At 46.4% G+C, this 18842-nt stretch overlaps 1 protein-coding gene across 22 annotated transcripts in view; it reads left to right on the forward strand.

The window, feature by feature from the left end:
* The window catches only part of DDX31 (DEAD-box helicase 31), a 180699-nt gene that overhangs the window by 50449 nt on the left and 111408 nt on the right, over positions 1 to 18842 (forward strand). For 18 of the 22 annotated variants that reach the window (XM_065529954.2, XM_065529957.2, XM_074016175.1 and 15 more), the window contains 2 exons: positions 2999 to 3110; positions 9210 to 9378. In XM_065529954.2, coding sequence (XP_065386026.1) covers positions 2999 to 3110; positions 9210 to 9378 — 281 coding nt within the window. Of the gene's footprint in view, positions 1 to 2998; positions 3111 to 9209; positions 9379 to 10809; positions 11552 to 18842 lie in introns of those variants that run through there. The other 4 variants (XR_012424210.1, XR_006692805.3, XR_012424211.1 and 1 more) reach the window with 2 other exon arrangements.

Below are 18842 nucleotides of genomic sequence, written 5' to 3' on the forward strand. Positions count from 1 at the left end.
ACGTCTGGGTGTGTGAATGTTCACCTGCCTACAAAGAGAATAAATTTGATCTTTCAACTTTACTGGGAAGCGCTCAGAAGGTTCTAGGGACCATGGGGGTAAAACTCAGCTTGGCAATAAAGTGATTAAAACAAAACCCTTCCATTTAGCTTAAAAATACCTTGGAAGTTGGCAATATCAAGATGCAGGCTTTCACAAAAACCTCCTACCTCTGCTACTACTTTTTATAATAAAAATAGTCCAGTCTATTTATCTTAGACTCCCATCTGTTGCTTCTTGATAGGTGTGAAATCTTCATCATCAAAGTATACACACACCCAACCATGTTTTTCCTACAAGCGTTTTTGTCCTATGAAATATACCCGTAAACTTATCCTAACAAAGGAGCCGTTGCTGGTGTTGCGAGATCTTAAAATAAGTTCAGAGCCCCCTGCTCATCCTTTCTGATGGCCTGTCTTTTCCAAGATCAGTAGGATATTAGAGACAAAGGTGCGTTGCATGCGCGGAAGGATGGTCGGAAATGTGTTTTCTAAACTACCCATGGTCCTCTAGTTGCAAGTTAGCTTCATTAACCAGGACTGACTGTGTGTCTTTGAGGGTGGGAAAGCCAGTCCTGCCAGGTATTCGTGTGCCCTCAGGGGTTTGACCCGCTCTCATTATAGGAGCATTTTACCTGTCTGGGGCTGAGATGGTGCTGCATAACTCTGCCCCACTCTGTCTTCAGTTTAAATTTAGATTGTCCTCCCCAGAAGACAACTGAAGAATCCCTCATTCATTCTCAAGAGGGGCAATTTTAAAATGAGGTATTTCTGGAAGCGGGGGTTAGGGAGGAGTAAGATATTTTTTCCTAAGTAACGTATATTGTTTTTTTCTGCCATTAACTTATTCTTATATTTTACTAAAACTGACCTTATCATTTCAAACCTGTGAACCTAGTTCTATCATGTTTTTTTCCCTACGTATTTCACTTGTATACACACTCACATTATATATATGTAATTTTTTTTTTTTTTGGTTGGGAAGAAAAGATGCCTCATTTTGAAACCTAAAGGGGGGAATAAGAAAAACCCTTTGTAATATATTGCCATATTATCACTAAATCCCCTGACAGTTGTGACACAGAAGCAAGTCACCTGTCACTTAAGCTTGAGGTCTCTTTAATTTTCTCCTGGAATTCGCACCAGGCTGTCTTTAATTTGAGGCCTTTATTGGAATTCTGAAACCTCTCTGCCTCCCTGGCTCTCAGATCTATTCTGAGAGCTGTTACAGAATGTATACAATAACCAACAGAGGGATTCGGAGAGGGCTGGAGCTCTGTTTATTTAACACTCTAGAGGGATTTTTGTGCTTATTCGGTCCTGGCTGCCCGGCTTTCAATATCGCTTTGACAACCATTCTGCCCTTCTCATTAATTTTAAACAGTTAAAACACAAGAAAAAGAGGAAAAAGTTTTCATTATTAAAGTGCTTTACTTTTTAATAACAGAGGATTCTGTCCGCCAGGGGAAAGGGCATCCTCGCTAATTTCACATTCATATTAAAAAAAAAAAGCACACAGGGAAGGTGACAGTTGTGCTGCTGAGGTGGCTTAACGAAAGGAGGGCAGCAAAAGAAAGTTTGCATTTCACATCAGTTAAGAGGGTTTAAAAAAAAAAATCCTTGTTAATGACAATAGCAAATGTCCACTTTGGTAACACGGCTCCTGAGTGACTCTTCTCCTGACATTTTAGCGGATAGAACCCTTAGGGGGACCTTGTATTGTACTGTGACATCCGCGAGACTGTCATCAACCAAACAGGTAGCAGGAATGATTTGACTCAACTAAAAACATTTTCACGTTGTTAAGTCTCTTAATATAGAGATGAACGTCGATCCAGAGAATGAGGCTTTTTCTTTCCTCCCCTTTGTTCTTCCTCTGTCAGCCTTAAAGGTGAAAGGGAGGCTCGGGGGGTCTTGGTGAGGCCAGATGCAAGCGCTCATACACCGTCATCTACAAGGTTAAGCAGCACGACCTGGTCTCACTCTGGATTTTCCCCGGGGGCTCACACTGGGGTGGCGGGTGGAAGTAGAGGCACCAGCACCACTCAGGTGATCAGTGTCACTTGGCAGGTTGGCCTCATTGGGTGGAAGAATCTGTGTTCTCTTGATTTCACATTCAGTAGAAAGCACTCATGTTTGTTTTAAGATATTGGAGACAAAAGCCCCTAGTTTTTAGAGGAGATATTTAAAAAGGAAATTTTTTTCTCTGGTACTGTTAAAGAATGAAAAGACAATAATCGTCTATTTTGTTATCATTTTCCATCTGTAGGCTCTTTGCATGCACACAGATGCTACCTCTTACACAGGGACAATTTGCTGCAGAGATCCAGGCAGTTTTTGAGTGTCGTGTCCTGGAACAGCCCACTCACTCCTTAATAGATTCCTGGGAACTCAGCACAGTGGCCATGGGCTGGAGGAATATATCTGAAACACTAGAATTCTGAACCGCTCTAGGCACTGAGAAAGCCTGCTCTGAAATTCAAGCATAGGGGTAACTTTTTAAGGCAGAATTTTAGGCAGGTCACTGTGGAGTGCTCATGAAGAGAAATTGTCAGTGTTCCACTGGTGTGTGTAAGGGAAAGGTGAGGATCCCTAGGAGATCCAAGACCCATTTGAAAACAGCTGATGTTCAGTGATGTTTTAAATGTCTGAATTGGACTTGGAAAATTCCAAAGTGTCTCCAATGGTCTTTGATTTTGAACATGCATGGTAAGAGGTCAGGAAGAAAAGTAAGTAAATAAGTAAACAGACCTGATCTTCTCATAAAGCCATCCTCATCTTTACTTGACTTTAACATCTCTATAGCTCCCTTTTTTTCCCTAGTAATATTGAAAGGATTACACTTGTTGGCCCCTAGGTGGTTACTGTGTGGTTTTACTGTTATTAAATCTATTATAAACTGCTTCATTATTCCTGACTTTGACTCTATCTCTCCTTTAATCCTTCCGTCGCCCTCTCAGAAATCCCATGCTGTTGGCCCCCAGGAAATCCGAGAGCGAGCCACAGTCTTGCAGACGGTATTTGAAGATTACGTGCACTCCAGTGAGAGGAGGGTCTCCTGGGCAAAGAAAGGTCGGTCTATTTCCTAGGTGCTTGTGCAGTGGATAGCCCAGCAGAGTGCTCTCCCCCACCTTCACCCCCATACCCCCAAACCGGTTGAGAGGCCAACATGGGGTCCCTGCTCACCAGCCAAAGCCTTCAATCTCCATAATTCTGCAGGGTTTGGAAGCAGGCACGGAAGGCTTTAAAGTGATATTAAATGTTAATTTCGTCCTTCCCCACGTTTTGCACAAACGAGGCTTTATCTTGGCTTACATGGGGACTAGAGTTTTGACCCAACAACTTGGATCTTTTAAGGATCCGTTTTCCTCTTTGAAAACCAGATAGAAGAGATGTGACACGTTAGTAGAAACAGTTGTAGAGATGGAAATTAGAGATGAAGGCCAGAGCTGAAAATATTAGACCTAAGCAGTTCCTCTTTGAAGGCACAAAGAAAAATGAGAAAGAACAGTACTGAGGAAGAGCCGTAGACCATGAACCCAATTCCTAGGAAATTTATAAAAGAGTTAGGTACTGATTTAATGTTCAGACCTTTGTAGGATAAATTGACTCCTGGGATCACCATGCATTAGATGTGGACATCGCAGTTCACGTTGAGTAATAAGCAGTGCATGGCTGAAGGGGGTTTATAATCACTGGTACTTTTTATTGTGGTATGTCTTGGCCAGAGACTGACCATGTCTAATGAGACTTACTCCATGCTGGAGAATGTGCAGGGTTTTTTTGTTAGTTGCCTGCTATTTTGAGAAGAGTACCAGGCTGGCTTACAAATACTGGAACACTGTAGCATCCTCTCTTTTTATAAATAGAAATGCTTTAAAAACTCTTCATTTGACAAATATTTATCAAATTGGGCACTATTCCAAGTGCTTGGAATACATGAGAGATCAAAATAAAAATCCTTGTTTTGTGAAGCCAACGTGTTAGTGGGGTCAGGGGCAGCAGACAGAGAGCATAATAAACATAAGAAATAGTCTGTTTCAAGGTGACAAGAGCTATGGAATCAGTAGGAGATGGGGGAGGTGAAGGGGTGACATAGCAGAGTGCATTTTTAATGGGGTCAGAGTGAGCCTCATTGTGTAGGTGACACTTGAGCAAAAACCTGAAGTGGGATGAGCCCCGTGGCTCTCTAAAGGAAAGACCTTCTGGGCAGTGGGAGCCGGTGCAGAAGAGCTCGAGGAAGGCAGTGTGGATGGAAAGGGGGTGCTGACCAAGGCAGAATCACGTAGGACTTTGGGTCTTCGTCAGAATGAAGGGGGAGCAGAAGTGTGGTGGGATCTGACTTAGGTTTGAAAGATACCGTCTGGCTGCTGTGTGAGAATAGACTAGTGGGGGTCAAAGGTAAAAGCTGGGAGACTGGCTGAGGAGCAATTGTGATCACCAGGAAACATAGATGATAAAAATGGGTTAGTCAGCAAATATTTTCAAGGACCTCTTACATACCTTTAGCACATTATAATTGCAATTCTTGGTTGTCATCATTAAAAATCAGAACCACACAAGGTAAAAGATGAAGTCCCAGTAATTGCCACTGTAGATACACTATATATCCTTCTAGACTTTTCTCTAATAATATCCTGTCTTAGCATTTCCCTAAAGTGAATTCAACAATTCCCAAGGGTTTTCCTACCTTGCTACCTCTAGAGGAGTGTTGCTCTGTCTCTCAAGAGGAATAGGGTCTTTGTCACAGTGTAACTTTACAGAGTTTGGACCTTTGATGAAAGTTAGGCAAATTCAACTGGCTGTGCAGTACATAACAAGGTGTTGTGCCACTGAATTCCAGGGCTGGTATCAAAGTTGCAATGGGAAGAAAGAAATCAAACCCACACTGTCACCTTCGATTTTGGTGTCAGTGATGCCTCAGATATTTTGGCAAGACTACAACTATTTCAAGGTGTCTGGGTCTTCGGAGTAGAAGTTACAGTAATTCTTAAAGGATGTGGTTTTGGGTTTTCTCTCACCGTCATTACCATTGAACTTGTTAATACCATGAAACAAGCAGAGTCACTTGTCTTTTGTTTAAGGAATATTGGAACAGGGTCACTTCCCAATGTTTATATACCATTAAGGAAATAAACGTATCATGTCTCTTATTTGCTAATCGATTTCCACACCAGATTGATGATGGCCTGGGACACCGCCGCCTCTTACAGAGCTCAGTCACCCCATTTCAGACATAAGTCTTGCCACCATTCCTTCTCTCCTGTTTCTTAGGACTAAGTTTTGGAGGCTTGAGAGAGTACACACGTATTTGCCACCCTAAATGTATTGAATTTACAACATAGGAACAGCCACTCCACCCCATAGGTGGAGACAGTCTTTTGCATTTCAATCTGCATATGCAAATTCCACACTATTGACTTGCTTCCATTTTATGCCATTTCAGAACTCACCTCATGAATAATTAACAAAGCAGCTGGCTTTTGCCTTGATGGCAGAAAACTAGTTAGAAACTGGGCCAAGTATGTATTTGTTTTCCTTTTGCGTTTTCGGACCCAGTCATTGTTAATAACCAGCATTTAATTGTCAGTTTCCAGAAGCAGTTACCCCTTTTTTTCCTCTGTTTTCTTGCATCTTTTAGCTAGGGATTCAAGTTGTAAAAAGAGTGGTAACATAAGTTTGCATTCCAGACTCCTGAACAAAAATTTTGGAAGCTAGAGTCCTCTGCCTGCAAATGACCATTGCTCCTGTGGCTTAATGCTCTCCATCTTCGGGTCTCCCTGCAGACCAGAAACTCCATGTAGGATTTATGCCTGTTTGGAAGGGATACTTCTCAAAGTCTAGAAAACCCATACAAGTGATGACAAGTCATTCTTCTCCCCTCAGTGGGGTCAGAGCTACGCTGGGCACTTTACCAAATGCTTTGTCTTTAAGAGGACAGCAGGCAATCTTCTTGCCTACATCCTTCCCATAGTTGTCACTGTAGGGGTTGGGTGGGAAGATCCATGTGCCTTTATTCTGCACTGAAGGGTGCTCTTGTGGGAGTGGGGGCTGGGGTTGGGAGGAGCAGAGATGATCTTCACCTTCCAGGCTGGAGCTTTGTTTATTTCTGACTCCTTCATCTTACGAGTCATCATAAGATACCACTAGTTTCTGATCCAAATGTCCAGGAATGAGAAAGGACGATGTGTCCATGCGAGATACTAGAAAACAGATTTGCCCTAATTCAGGCACCTTAAGTGATTGGCAAGAAATAGCAATCAGTGACTGCAAAGTGCTGAACTCTGGTGGCCTGTAGCTTCATCCATCACCCCAAATAAATGTCTACTTTCATTACTTCTCCACTTTCCGCTTGTGTGGGTCCCACAGCCCTTGTTCCTTCTGCACATTCTAGACACTGCCAACATGAGCCACTTCCTGCTCCTTGAAAGGTCCTGCAGACAGCTGCTGCAGCATCTGAAATTCCTGCTTCTCTGAATTATCCAAACATGGGAGTCCATGCAAGTATGTGAGGACAACCAACTGTCGCTGTCCCGGTGAGACAGGAGCCTTGAGGACAAGGAGGGTTAGTAAAGATATGCAGCGTGAAATGCTGCCTGACCAGTTGTCTGGGGAGAAAACACTTGCTGCCACATCTTGGCAAACTCATTATCCCTGTAAAGCTGTTAGCTGGGCACTTACGTCTCCTGGGACAGATGCTCTCAGCGCTCGGCTCATAGGATTGGTGGAGAGAAGGAGAGGAAGAGAGGTGACCAGGGTGGAAGCCCAGGGGCTCATCTGCTTACACAGAAGAGAGGCAGGAAATGAGGAGACCTAGAGTGGGATTTGGCTGACTGAGGTTTTAAAAGTGCAGGCTCTTGGTTTGGTTTCGGCTTGACTTGGTTTCAGTCTCGTCTTTTTTTAGACCCGAGTAAGTGTTGAGGGTTGGGGAAAGACAGAGGTTGAGGAGAAGAGGGTTGAATCTCCTGGGTCACGTAGCAGTAGAGCCTTTCCCTCTGAGGGCTTGGCTGTGGGGCTCTGTGTCTAGTGGTATCAGAACCCTCCAGATAGTACAGACCATTTGAAGCGTTAAAGATTTTCCTTGAAAATGTCCCTGGTTATTAAAAAGGGGAGTAAGCACAGATTTAAGAGTGGGGTACAGAGGAGTTGCCTTGGTTATTATTGCTCATCGATTGGGAAAAGGAGTTCACTTTACTCAGTAAATAGAGCTTTGATGGATTCCCCAGGATCCTTCCAGGAGCTGATCTGCTAAAATGACACTTTTTATTACTGTTCATAAACGCCAATCTCCAGGTGCTGCTGGGATATTATGTTTAAGCTGTGGGCAAACTTGCCAGTCCAGTGGCTCAACAAGGAGAGTGAGGAAGTGAAGGCTGGTGTTCAGTGCTTGCCTCCATCAGACACCGTCGGCTGGGCTCTGGCTCAGCTGGCGGAAGACCAGGATTGGAGGTGAAGAGAGCAGTGACAGGAATGGTGGGGAGTGCTTTGCAGAACGTTCCCCTCCTTCCTTGTTGGAGTGAGAAGTGGGTGGACACTCGGTTTTCATTGTTACTTCCAGAGATATTCAAGGGGGAACCCAATCTAATCTTTTCTCAAGGGAATGCCTAGTTAAGTAGACCAAAGCTCCACCCTTCTGGGAATGAGTCTGGCCCTTTTCTGGGGGAGGTGGGACCTACAACAAGGACCCCCTTTTCTGAGTGTAATATAATTTTCTTTGAGATGGAGTTTGGCTCTTGCCCTCCCAGGCTGGAGTGCAGTGGCACGATCTCCACTCACTCCAACCTCCGCCTCCCAGGTTCAAGTGATTCTCCTGCCCCAGCCTCCCGAGTAGCTGGAATTACAGGCGCCTGCCACCAGGCCCGGCTAATTTTTGCATTTTTAGTAGACAGGATTTCACCATGTTGGCCTGTCTAGTCTCAAACTCCTGACCTCAGGTGACCCACCCACCTCAGCCTCCCAAAGTACTGAGATTACAGGCGTGAGCCACCACACCTGGCCGCTTTTCTTAATTTTAAAATGGGACTGAAACTTTCCTGACAGAATGTTTGATAAACATCCCTAAATTGTTGTCAGTCCTCGAGGGACTATTTTAGAGACTTAATAATTTTCTTTCTCCTTTAAAATTTTTTTTCATTCCCTTTTTTACACATTCTTTGAGTAAGAAGCACTGTATTGGTTAATCCTGGATACTTCTAGAACAAACTTGGTTTTAAAATCCCATGAGGAAGGCTGGGTGAGATGGCTCACACTTGTAATCCCAAGCACTTTGAGAGGCTAAGGCGGGAGGACCACTTGAGATTAGGAGTTCAAGACCAACCTGGGCAACATAGTGAAACCCTGTCTCTACAAAAATAAAAATTTAAAAATTAGCCTGTAGTCCCAGCTACTCAGGAGGCTGAGGCACGAGGATTACTTGAACCCAGGAGTTTGAGGCTACAGTGAGCTATGATCACGTCACTGTGCTGCAGTCTGGACAACACAGTGAGACCCCGCCTCTTAAACAAATTTTAAATTTAAAAAGTCCCATAAGTACACAGAAAAGCTGGTATCAGGGATTGCCTGTGGAAAAGGGAGCTGGAGGTGCGGCTTGTGGTGAAGGGGGCATTGGTGGTAATGTCATTCATTCATAGTAAACTTTACGGTCATAATGAAGCCTTTTGAACTTTGTGAATTTTGTAACACACTAGCATGCATTAACTATTCAAAAGTAAGTAAAATTTAATTAGGAAAAATGTGTTAATGTAAATGTCTAATGATTTTCTCATTTTCATAAGAAAGCGATGTCCTGTGTTGATCATTTCTTAGTTTCTTCACCCATTCTCTCTTTTCACTCGTTTACACAACAGACATCTACCAACTGCCGGCCGGTACCAGGTGCTGTGCTGGGCCTCACCCTGTTGGATTGTTAGAAGCTCTGTGGTCAAATCTGAAATTTTACTGGGCATATTCAAGTAATAATTGTGGTCCCCTGTAGTTTTTTTCTTTTTGTTGTTTAGGAATTGAAGAAATACACAGAAGTCTAGATTTTAGTTGTTTGTATATGTTGTAATTGTCATGTTTCATTGCCTGGCAAGATAAAGTACAGAAGATAACCATTAGGCCAGGCACTTTGGAGCTTGGAGACCCCGGTCCTGACAGCCTCCCTCCCCACTCCCTTTTCTTTTCTTTCAGCTCTGCAGTCCTTCATCCAAGCCTACGCCACCTACCCCAGGGAGCTGAAGCACATCTTCCATGTCCGATCCCTCCACCTTGGGCATGTGGCGAAGAGCTTCGGGCTGAGAGATGCCCCCAGGAATCTTAGTGCCTTGACTAGAAAGAAAAGGAAAGCACACCTAAAAAGGTAAGATGAGCTGAATTCGTCCCGTGACGGGGCTAGAGAGCTCCGTTCACATGAGCACCAGTGAGGTGATGTGCTAGCTGCCATGCTCACCACAGCTCTCTTCTCACTCATACCTGCCTTTCTCCCAATAAACAAGCACTTGGAATGAGAAGAAAGCCCCTCATCTTGCCGAAATTCAGGGGTGCCTCCTTTTGGGCCCAAATGTGGTAGGGTTCATAGGACTCGCTGTAGTTGGAGCTTCAGCTGTGCTGCGGTCCGCCCTGGCAAGTATCCGAGATGTGTATGACACATTCTGGTGTGTTCTGTGTGACGAGCCCTAGGAGCATACTTTGTTCCAGTGAGATGGAAGGGCCGAGTGCCCGAGCCTCAGATTCCAGGAGCTGCCGAAGCTCAAATCTCTAACAGGCTGGCGTTGGGGTCAGCGCTGGGCTCCTTACTGCTGAGTTGCACCTCCAGTGGTGAGCACTCATCAAGGCAAGCGCGGTGAGCCCTTCCCCTTTCCTCCCACAAAGAGCGTGTTCAGGACTGTCCAGAGGTCCTGGGGAGTGGAGGGGGAGAGGAAGGGGTATTGCCCTGTTCGAGGCTGGGCTCTGAGTCTGTCTTCACAGTGCTGAGATGATTTCCCTCAGCACGCTACATTTGTAAAAGGCTTTCTTCCTCTTCTCAAAGACATGTGTTCTTTTAGTACCAGCCTCAGCCCCTCACAGGAGCGAGAGTGCTTGAGGCCTGTGAGCTACTCATGTCAGAACTTTGGGGTGGATGGTCTCATTGTTTATGTGGGAAGGGTCCGTCGAACAAATGTTTGGGGCACAGAGACTTTTTTCTCACCTGCCCTGATTTCCAGGTTCAATCCCAGAATGTTCTGTATGGTTAGTTTGCATTGTTTATCCTCCCTTTTCCACGTTAATTTACAAACGCCACAGGCTCCCCCACTGACTCAGGGAATCTGCAGGAAGGACCACTGTGCACTGCCTGTTCCCACATGATGTCTGGCTTGCCTGTTCACCAGGAAGTGTCGAGTATTCCATCAACTTTGTCAGGGCTCTGTTTCTCTAGCCTGTCACGGCAAAGACAGAGGGACCACCCAGTGGAGGAAAGTGACCATTGGTCTTGCAATCAGGGAACTTGGATTGAAGTCAGCTCTGTTGTGATGTGAGTTTGGGGCCATGCCTTTTCTTAACGTCTCAGAGCCTCGATCTCAACTACACTATATGGAGAAGAAAATCCATATTTTTAGTTACTTCACAAGATTGTCTTGAGAATCAAAATCAGGTGATTCCTGTAATCCCAGCACTTTGGGAGGCCCAGGCAGGCAGATAGCTTGCGGTCAGGAGTTAGAGACTAGCCCGGGCAACATAGCGAGATCTTGTCTCTACAGAAGAAGAAAAAAAAGATGAGGTGACTTGTGAATATGCCTTTTGAACCATACAGGGCCCTACGGATGAAGATCCTTACAAGCTAAAAAGCATATTCGGGGACATCCAACTTGACCTCTCTGGGGGACTTCGCACCTCCAAGTATCATTGGAATGGATAGAATGTTGCCTAATTCTGTTCCCGGTTTTGGAATTTTTAAGATGCTTGATTCTTTTCTGATACTAATACTCTCACATAAGACAATGCTCCAGTAATTCTTTGAGGAAAAACAAACAGTTTCCATGTGCTGCTGTACTGCAGTGCCTAGATGAGCGTGGACGTGTCCTTCTCTGGTTCCTTCTAGGCCGTTTTGAGGTTCAGGGGTGCAGAGCAGGACTGCAGCCCAGAGATGTTTCTGCTCGTCCTCTGCTAGAGCCAGGCTGTCCTCCCAGAGGGCCAAGATGCTTCCGCTCTACTCCCAGGCGCTCTCGACTGGGCCAGGAGTCTAGGCTGCAGGGCCCGGGAACTGGGTTCCTGTCTTAGGATCTGCTGTCCCCGGTACCCATGCATGTTAACTTTGAGTGTGGGGTGAAACCATGAGGCTTCACAGCTAGTGACTAAGAGTAGCCTCATCAGAAGCCTGACCCTTTTGTCACTGTCTCGGCAATGGTGATACTTTGAGGGCGGAGGAAGAGACCTGCCAAATGATTACTGTTAAGAAACACACATCTGGCCAGGCGCAGTGGATCACGAGGTCAGGAGTCCAAGACCAGCCTGGCCAAGATGGTGAAACCCCATCTCTACCAAAACTACAAAAATCAGCCGGGCGTGGTGACAGGCACCTGTAATTCCAGCTACTCGGGAGGCTGAGGCAGGAGAATCGCTTGAACCTGGACGGCAGAGGTTGCAGTGAGCCGCACCACTGCACTCCAGCCTGGGCGACAGAGTAAGACACTGTCTCAAAAAAAAAAAAAAAAAAAAAGGGAAACACACATCTTTGTTTATTCCTCTTCCCCGAAAATAAATGCAATCCCAAGATTTCATAGTTAGCAGATGATGTGCCTTTATGACTGGAGATTTCATTAGCAAGTGTTAATCCAGATAGCAGCTCCTCAGACCGGCCCAGCTCCTGGAAAGCAGAGAGGAGGCCTGTGGGCGGGGGAGTTGGAGGCAGCATTGTCCTTACCTTGAGAAGCCGCTAGGGAGAGAGCAGCCCGCCGCCTCCTGCCCCAGCTGACCCTCGCTAGCAGATGGGCACCAAGACCACGATACCCCTGTGAGCAGGGGATTTAACAGGGCTTTATTTAGGGAAGAATGGGCTGATTAGCCGATAAAGAGCATGTAAGATGGCATGGGGCAGCCTTTGATGTCTGGCTGGCGCGGCAGGGAGCCGGGCGGTGAGTGACAGCAGTGTGTCACAGGATTACTCCGCCCGTGACAATGCCTCTCTCTGTTCTTGCCATGTCCCCACTCTGTTACAGCTACTTTTTCCGTTGTTATGCCCTTCTTTTGAAGGCATTTCTCTTCACACTCCTTAGATCCTCCCCCCACCCCTGCCTTTCGAAGGCAGACGGGCACTCGAGGGTACAGTAGATACCTTTTTTTTTTTATTTGGGGAAATCTTGTCACTCCTGGAGGAGGAATGACTTTGCAGCTAATCTGCACATGGACCGTATAATTGTGGTCAGGGTAAGCGGCAGAGAAAATTTGACAGATTTTCCACACCTCAGTCAGGGTTTGAGCAAATGCCAGTTGCTGCTTTTTGAGGACTGGAAAGAAAAGTCCATTAAACCCCACAAAGTGTGAGAGTTATGCTGTGGTCACAATTATTGTTCTGAGCTGAAACGTCTCCTCTGAAATCCATCTGTCAAGAAAGAGAATGGGTTCCTTGTGTTTTGTATGGGTGAATAAAATAATGGCACTAAATTCTCTAAACTATTCTGCATTCCATTTTACGGTGTTTACTGCCTAGAATAATTATATATTATGTGCAAACCTGTGATATCTGCAAACCAAATCCATCAGACTAACAGAAGCCTGTCTCACCTGTCATATGCCAAGCGGGAGCTCAGGCGGCTGTTAGAATGGGGATCGGGAGCAGGTTAGAGAGGAGGCTGTTCGGCTGGTCCGTGCGATGGGAGAGGGACCCTTCGTCTCTTATTGCCTTTAGTCCTTCACTCGACCATTTTTCAGAAAAGGAAAATAAATAGTTCATGGCCCCAAATGAGATCTTAATAACTAGGTTCCTGTCGACTTCTCCAGCGCTCGGTTCTGAAAGGGAACAGTAAATACCTTCCCCTACACACAGAAATACAGTCATAGTCACAAAAACTCTTCTGACACCTACACGCAAACCTGTCAGAACAGCCCCCACCCCAAACACTGACATAGACGTGTACACAGATAGTTGGTGCTATCGGTAAAATATTGAGTGGCCCCCTTAGCAACATCCGTCACGAAAACAGCATTTTTCCTTCCGTGAAATGCAGTTCTTATTTTGAAGCTATAGTAGATTCAGCAGTTCCTGAGTAGCAAAGGTAACATATCCTTCCAAAATCTCCATCTTTCCAGGAGATGCTGAGACTCAGCTCTCTCTGCTGGGAGAGGCAGAATTGTGTTGTTTGCCAGGTGTCTGTCTGTCTGTCTGTCTAGGTCGTCACACGAGCAGAACATGTCAGGAACAGTGAGCAGGCAGGCACGCTCAATAGGGCCACGATTCTCTCTCATTTCGCCACCACTCTGCGGAAAATGGCTCAATGCTATAGAAACGATGTGCCTTAAGTTCTTAGTGTTAGGCTGGGCACCGTGGCTCACACCTGTAATCCTAGTGCTTTGGGAGGCCAAGCCCAGGAGGTCAAGGCTGCAGTGAACTGTGGTCACTGTACCACTGTTCTCCAGCATGGGTGACAGTGAGACACCATCTCTAAAAAATAAAAACAAATTTTAAAAATGTTTAAAGGTCTTGGTGATACTGTGACAGTATGAAAGAGTAAGTCTGCTGTTTTTAAACCACCCTGTTTTATGTGAATTATATGCTGTGCTCACGTACTAGTTTTTGCCCAGACGATTCGGTTTACAGTACCTAAGACTGGTTTTACCCCTTACTTCTGCCACCTGCCTTTCTAATGTTGTTCTTAGAGCTTAGAAACATCTGGGACATCTTCATTATCAGTAGTGCAATAATTTTGTCCCCCTATTCCCAGCTTCCTCTTTAAAATTACTAGACAAACAGCAGTTTGAATGGTTGGAAAGTAGTTTTATTTGCATAAATTTTCTCAAGTCAGCCTAGCCCAAATGTTACCTGGTAGCTCCTAATTTTATCAAATAGGATATAGAGTCTAAACTGGGGCCCTCTTACCCCTTAGTACCTGGTAGATCTGGGCGTGCTAAGTCAGTGCTCAGCAGGCCCTGATCATTAGGAAGAGGGAAGGTGGGACCAGAACCAGCGCACCCTGTGGCTTGTGTGCCAGGCCCTGCAGAGGATTTCCTTAATCTCCCACACTTCAGAAGTTCTAGAAGTCATTTATTTCCTAAAATAAACATCCTCGTGGAAATCATACACACCAGTCACCCCTTCTTCATAGATAGGACAGGTTTTTCCTGTCTGAATTATCACAAATGTTTCCAATTTGAAATTTTGCAAAGCTCTGGTTTGGGGCATTTTTCATCTTAGAAGGCCTGTGCTGTGTTGTTCTCTGATTCTCACCCTTGCTCATTCAGCGGTTGTCTAATACCTGGGAAGAGCTAACTGTGTGGAATAGAGCTCTGGCTTGAGGAGTCCGTACCCCCGTTAGCCCTCTCCCTTGCCCCTCTCTGGTTTCTTACATGCTGACTCTGGGAGAATCACAGTGATGACATCTGGGTTTGAATCACACAGACACCGGGATTGAATCCTGGCTGGGCCACTTGCAGTCTGTGTGCCTCTGGACAAGTCACTCAGCGTCTCTGTGCCTGGGTTCTCTGGCCTCAAAGGGGAGGTACCCAAGTCGCCCTTTCATCGTGGGGGTCAAGCCAGAGGATGCCTGGAAACAGCGTGGTGTGCAGCATGGGAATAAGCGGGAGCACCCGGTAGATCATCACAGCGACCATATTATCGCGTTGCTGCTTCCCCCAGCCCCCACCATTGTCGCAAATACGCGTGGAACCGAGAATAAGAAAAGTGCCTTGTAGCACCCTGGAACTTTTCTTATCAGGAACAACCTTGAAAACATGGAACCGGGTCCCTCAAAGACGAGCATTAAGAAGCTGCAGCTGCATCTCCCTGTAAAGCAATATTCTCATCATTAGAGCAGCTTGCCTGCCAATTTTTATGTGGCATTTACAACCTCCCTAATATCACTTAATTAGCTGAAGGCAAACCTGGAATCTTGCCCACTGTGAAAACTTTCTCGATTTCATTGAGCCAGTTAGCATTCTGTAAAAAGACAGATTGGCCAAACATGAGATGAGAGGCTGGACGAAACCACGCTTGGAGACATGAGGATTTCTCCGTGTAAATCCACTGCACCTGAGTCAGTGCTCATCTACTCCGCCTCAGCCGCGTCCAACACTGTTGATCCCTCCGGCCTCCTTAAACCGGTCTCTTCCCTCCACTTCCCAAACACTGTCTTTATAAATAGCAGCCCTCAGCGCCCCCCGGCACTCCATCTGAACCTCTGAAAGTCTCCCACCGAGTCTGCCTGTGGCCACGGTGCCACAGCCAGCCAGCACCTCCACAGCCCTCACCCCATCTTGCCCTGGCTTAGCACCTTTCAGTGGCATCCTGTTAGGCTGTGATTAGAGCAAGCCACAACAAACCCCCCTCCTCACAAAGGCCCCAGCCTTTGCTGACTGTTCAGCCTCATCCGACACCCCTGTTTCTTATCCTCTCCTCAGAGCCTTTGCCTGAACATATCCTGGGCCTGGACCTCTCCCCTCCCTGCTGTGCCCTCCCCAGCCAAGTAGACACCCTCACGCCTCTGTGCCCTGACCCTGGTCTGTCGTGGTGGCAGCTTTACATCTGCTGATGGTGTTATTTGTATGTGTGGTCAGCGTCTGCCCCTCCTCGAAAGTGTAGCTTAGAGAACAGACCCCGCCTGGTTTTTGCTCATCATACAGGTTGGGTATTTCTCATCCAGAATGCTTGGGGACCAGAAGTATGTCAGGTTTCAGTGTTTTCAGATTTTGTAGTGTTTGCGTTGTACAGATTTTTTGAGCACCCAGACCCTGAAATCTGCAGTGCTGCAGTGAGCATTTCCTTTCAGTGTCATGCATCATGCATCATGCCGGTGCTCAGAAAGCCTTGGAATTTGGAGCATATCGGTTTTCAGATTTGAGATGTTCAACCCGAGTGCCCAGCACCTATCACAGAACCTGGCACATAGTAGGTGCTCAGTAAATTTTTTGTAATAGATGAGTAGACACCAAAATGTCCTATAATTCTGAGAGGAAGTGCAAAAAGGAAAAGAAAAGAAGAAGAAATTGTTCTCACATGAAAAGGAGGTAAATCCCTCTTTATTGTGTAGTGAATTTGCCTGGTGGGAAAGTCGTCTTTCAGAACTCCATGGGCCGCTTGTCGGTCATTCTGTTCTAAGAGAGCAGGCCTGGGGTTGGGATCACCTTTCTCAACATAAAGGCATCCTCAGGAAGGACAGCATTCCCCCTGCTGATGCCCCTTGTGGCCAAGCCACTGGTTCTGTTCCCCAGTGCAGGAGGCCTGGGATCAGCCCACAGCGCAGAGATGAATGGGCTCAGGAGTAGGGCCTCCACCCCGCCTAGACAAGGCCAGAGCAGGCATCCAGGCAGAGAGAGGTCACTAGGCCTTGCCGGAAGACCAGAGCAAAACAGTTGGGACCACCAGAAGTAGCCATGAGGACAGATGTGGCAGTATATGGGGAAACAGAATGTGCTCTGGAAATCTGCTGGGGAATCGTATGAAAATGCTCTGCCCAGGCTCCAACCCAGGAGACCGTGGTTCAGTAAAATCTAAAATTATGAAGAGTGAGATAGAAGTGACGGTGAACTTGACCCAGGGACAGTCCCTGGGAACTTGAAAGAAATGTGGTCCTCAGGGCAGATGATGAAATGTCCTCTTTCACATGGCAGGGCAGCGAGGTGCTGGCTGAATATATCCATAGTTTAAAGATGAGTTAGGATTAATCAGTGGTTTTTTATGTAGACCATGGGCAAGCTGCACAGATGATAGCCAAGAACATGCTCTCGTGGCCTCTGTCAAGGGAGGCAGGCTGGCACCTCTGGGGTCCATGCTGGATCATCATGTCTTTAGGACATTTGTCTTAAGAATAAACTCTCGTTCAGCGTGGAGCAAGGGATCGGAGCACTACTGTGGAAGGCAACTGCGTTTCTTCTGAGTGGGGAACACCGGCCTGTAGTCACTCAGGGACCGTTTGTCAAATGAATCCATCTGTTGGTTATAGAGTTCACGCACGTCGTGTTCACAGGCAACTCCAAATGGGTTGCACGGTGTAGGCACACGCTCCAGCAGGGGGTCTGCTCTTCCCCTCTCGGCACACCCCATGCAAAGCCAGTTTCCACTGCTTTACCTTCTTTCTATGGTCAGGTACTGTGGGCCTCACTTTTCGGGCTCTGGTTTAATTACAGCTGTGCACACGCAGCTTTCTACATTTGGCCTTTTGCTTCCACCATGATTTTTTTCTATCTGACACCATGCAATTACCAGCTTTCTGCCTCCTCGTGGAACAAACCCACCCTCCTCCCCACCCTGCTAATGAGGCGATTAGAGGATTTCACAGTGACCCTGAGCTTCCTCCACACCTGGGTCACCTGCAGACAGCGGGAACCACAGGGCATGCTTTCAGTCATGCAGTCAGGGCTGACAACAAAGAACAGGAACCCAGCCAGCCTCTCCCGGGACGATGCTGGAGACGGGCACATCCGCTGCTGGAGCTGCCCAAGCACTGGGATTAGAAGATGTGGCTGGCCTAGCACGAACTGCTAGATGCCAGATGTGGCTGCGTGCAACAGGAGAGTACCAGCTCTTCATTAGCTCGTCCTCGCTCAGAGCTCTTCTAGTTCATATCATGTGAGAGATCAAGAAAGAACATGACAGTCCCCCAGGTCTCCCCTTGCTGCACACAGGGTAGTTTCAGTCACCCCAAACCCCTCCTGTATTACAGCCGACTACCTACTCTCCTCTTCTAATCTAACGCTGCTTTCATTAAGCTGCTCCCTGCAATAGGAAGGTGTGTATCCGGGGCCCCTCCACCCTCTTCTTAATGATGTCAGAACCTTTCCATCGTGTTATAACCTATACGAAATGACTTCAAGTCTTTTTCAAATATCTCCATGTTGGTCCCAGTGTTACAGCTACAGTCCAAAATATAGAGTAATTCGTTAACTACTTAATAGTCAAAATGAGGGATACAGTTGAGAACCAGCATCCCAGAGCGACAGCATGTGACACTTTGTGCATGTCAGTTTTAAGTGCTCGCGGCGGTGGTGGCAGCATCTCTTTTGAGGGCTTATGTGTGTTCTCTGCCGAGCTGAGTCCTCCATGCACATTTTCTCACTGAGGCCTCACCCAGACCCTGTGACCAAGGCAGGATCCTCAGTGGCCAGTGTAGAACTCGGAGCCTGGTCATATGATTCTGAGTCTGAGAGACCCTGAAGCCCAAACTCTCAGCCAAGGGCTGTGTCCGCTTTCTCACCTGCCCCGTCTGGAAGCTGCTGGTTTATAGAATCCGTATTGGGCGAAATAGCAAGTATATGAACACAAGGAGATAACTACTCATGTAACCAAAGAAATGGCCTTAAAGTAGGAGATGTTTTGGTTGTGTGTATGGAAGAATTTGGTTTGAAACTCAGAGTATCTTCGTAATGGGCAGTGTGATGAATGCTTTAGTACCTTAGCTTATTAATCCTTTTGTAAGTGAATAAACTGGGACTTAGAGAGTTGAGTACCTTGGCCAGACTTCCAAGAGTGGGTCGTAGATGTTTTCTACTCTTTGGGAAAATCATTGGAACAACTTTGAGAAGAGACTATCATAAGCAAGATTTGGATCTGACTTTTTTTTCCAGTTTCCTTTAGGTCTGGAAGCAGAATGGAACAGTGCTAGGAGCGTGGGTTTTGAAGCCCACATTCCTGAGTTT

The sequence above is a fragment of the Macaca fascicularis genome, chromosome 15 (genome assembly GCF_037993035.2).
Source record: "Macaca fascicularis isolate 582-1 chromosome 15, T2T-MFA8v1.1".
NCBI classification, from domain to species: Eukaryota; Metazoa; Chordata; class Mammalia; order Primates; family Cercopithecidae; genus Macaca; species Macaca fascicularis.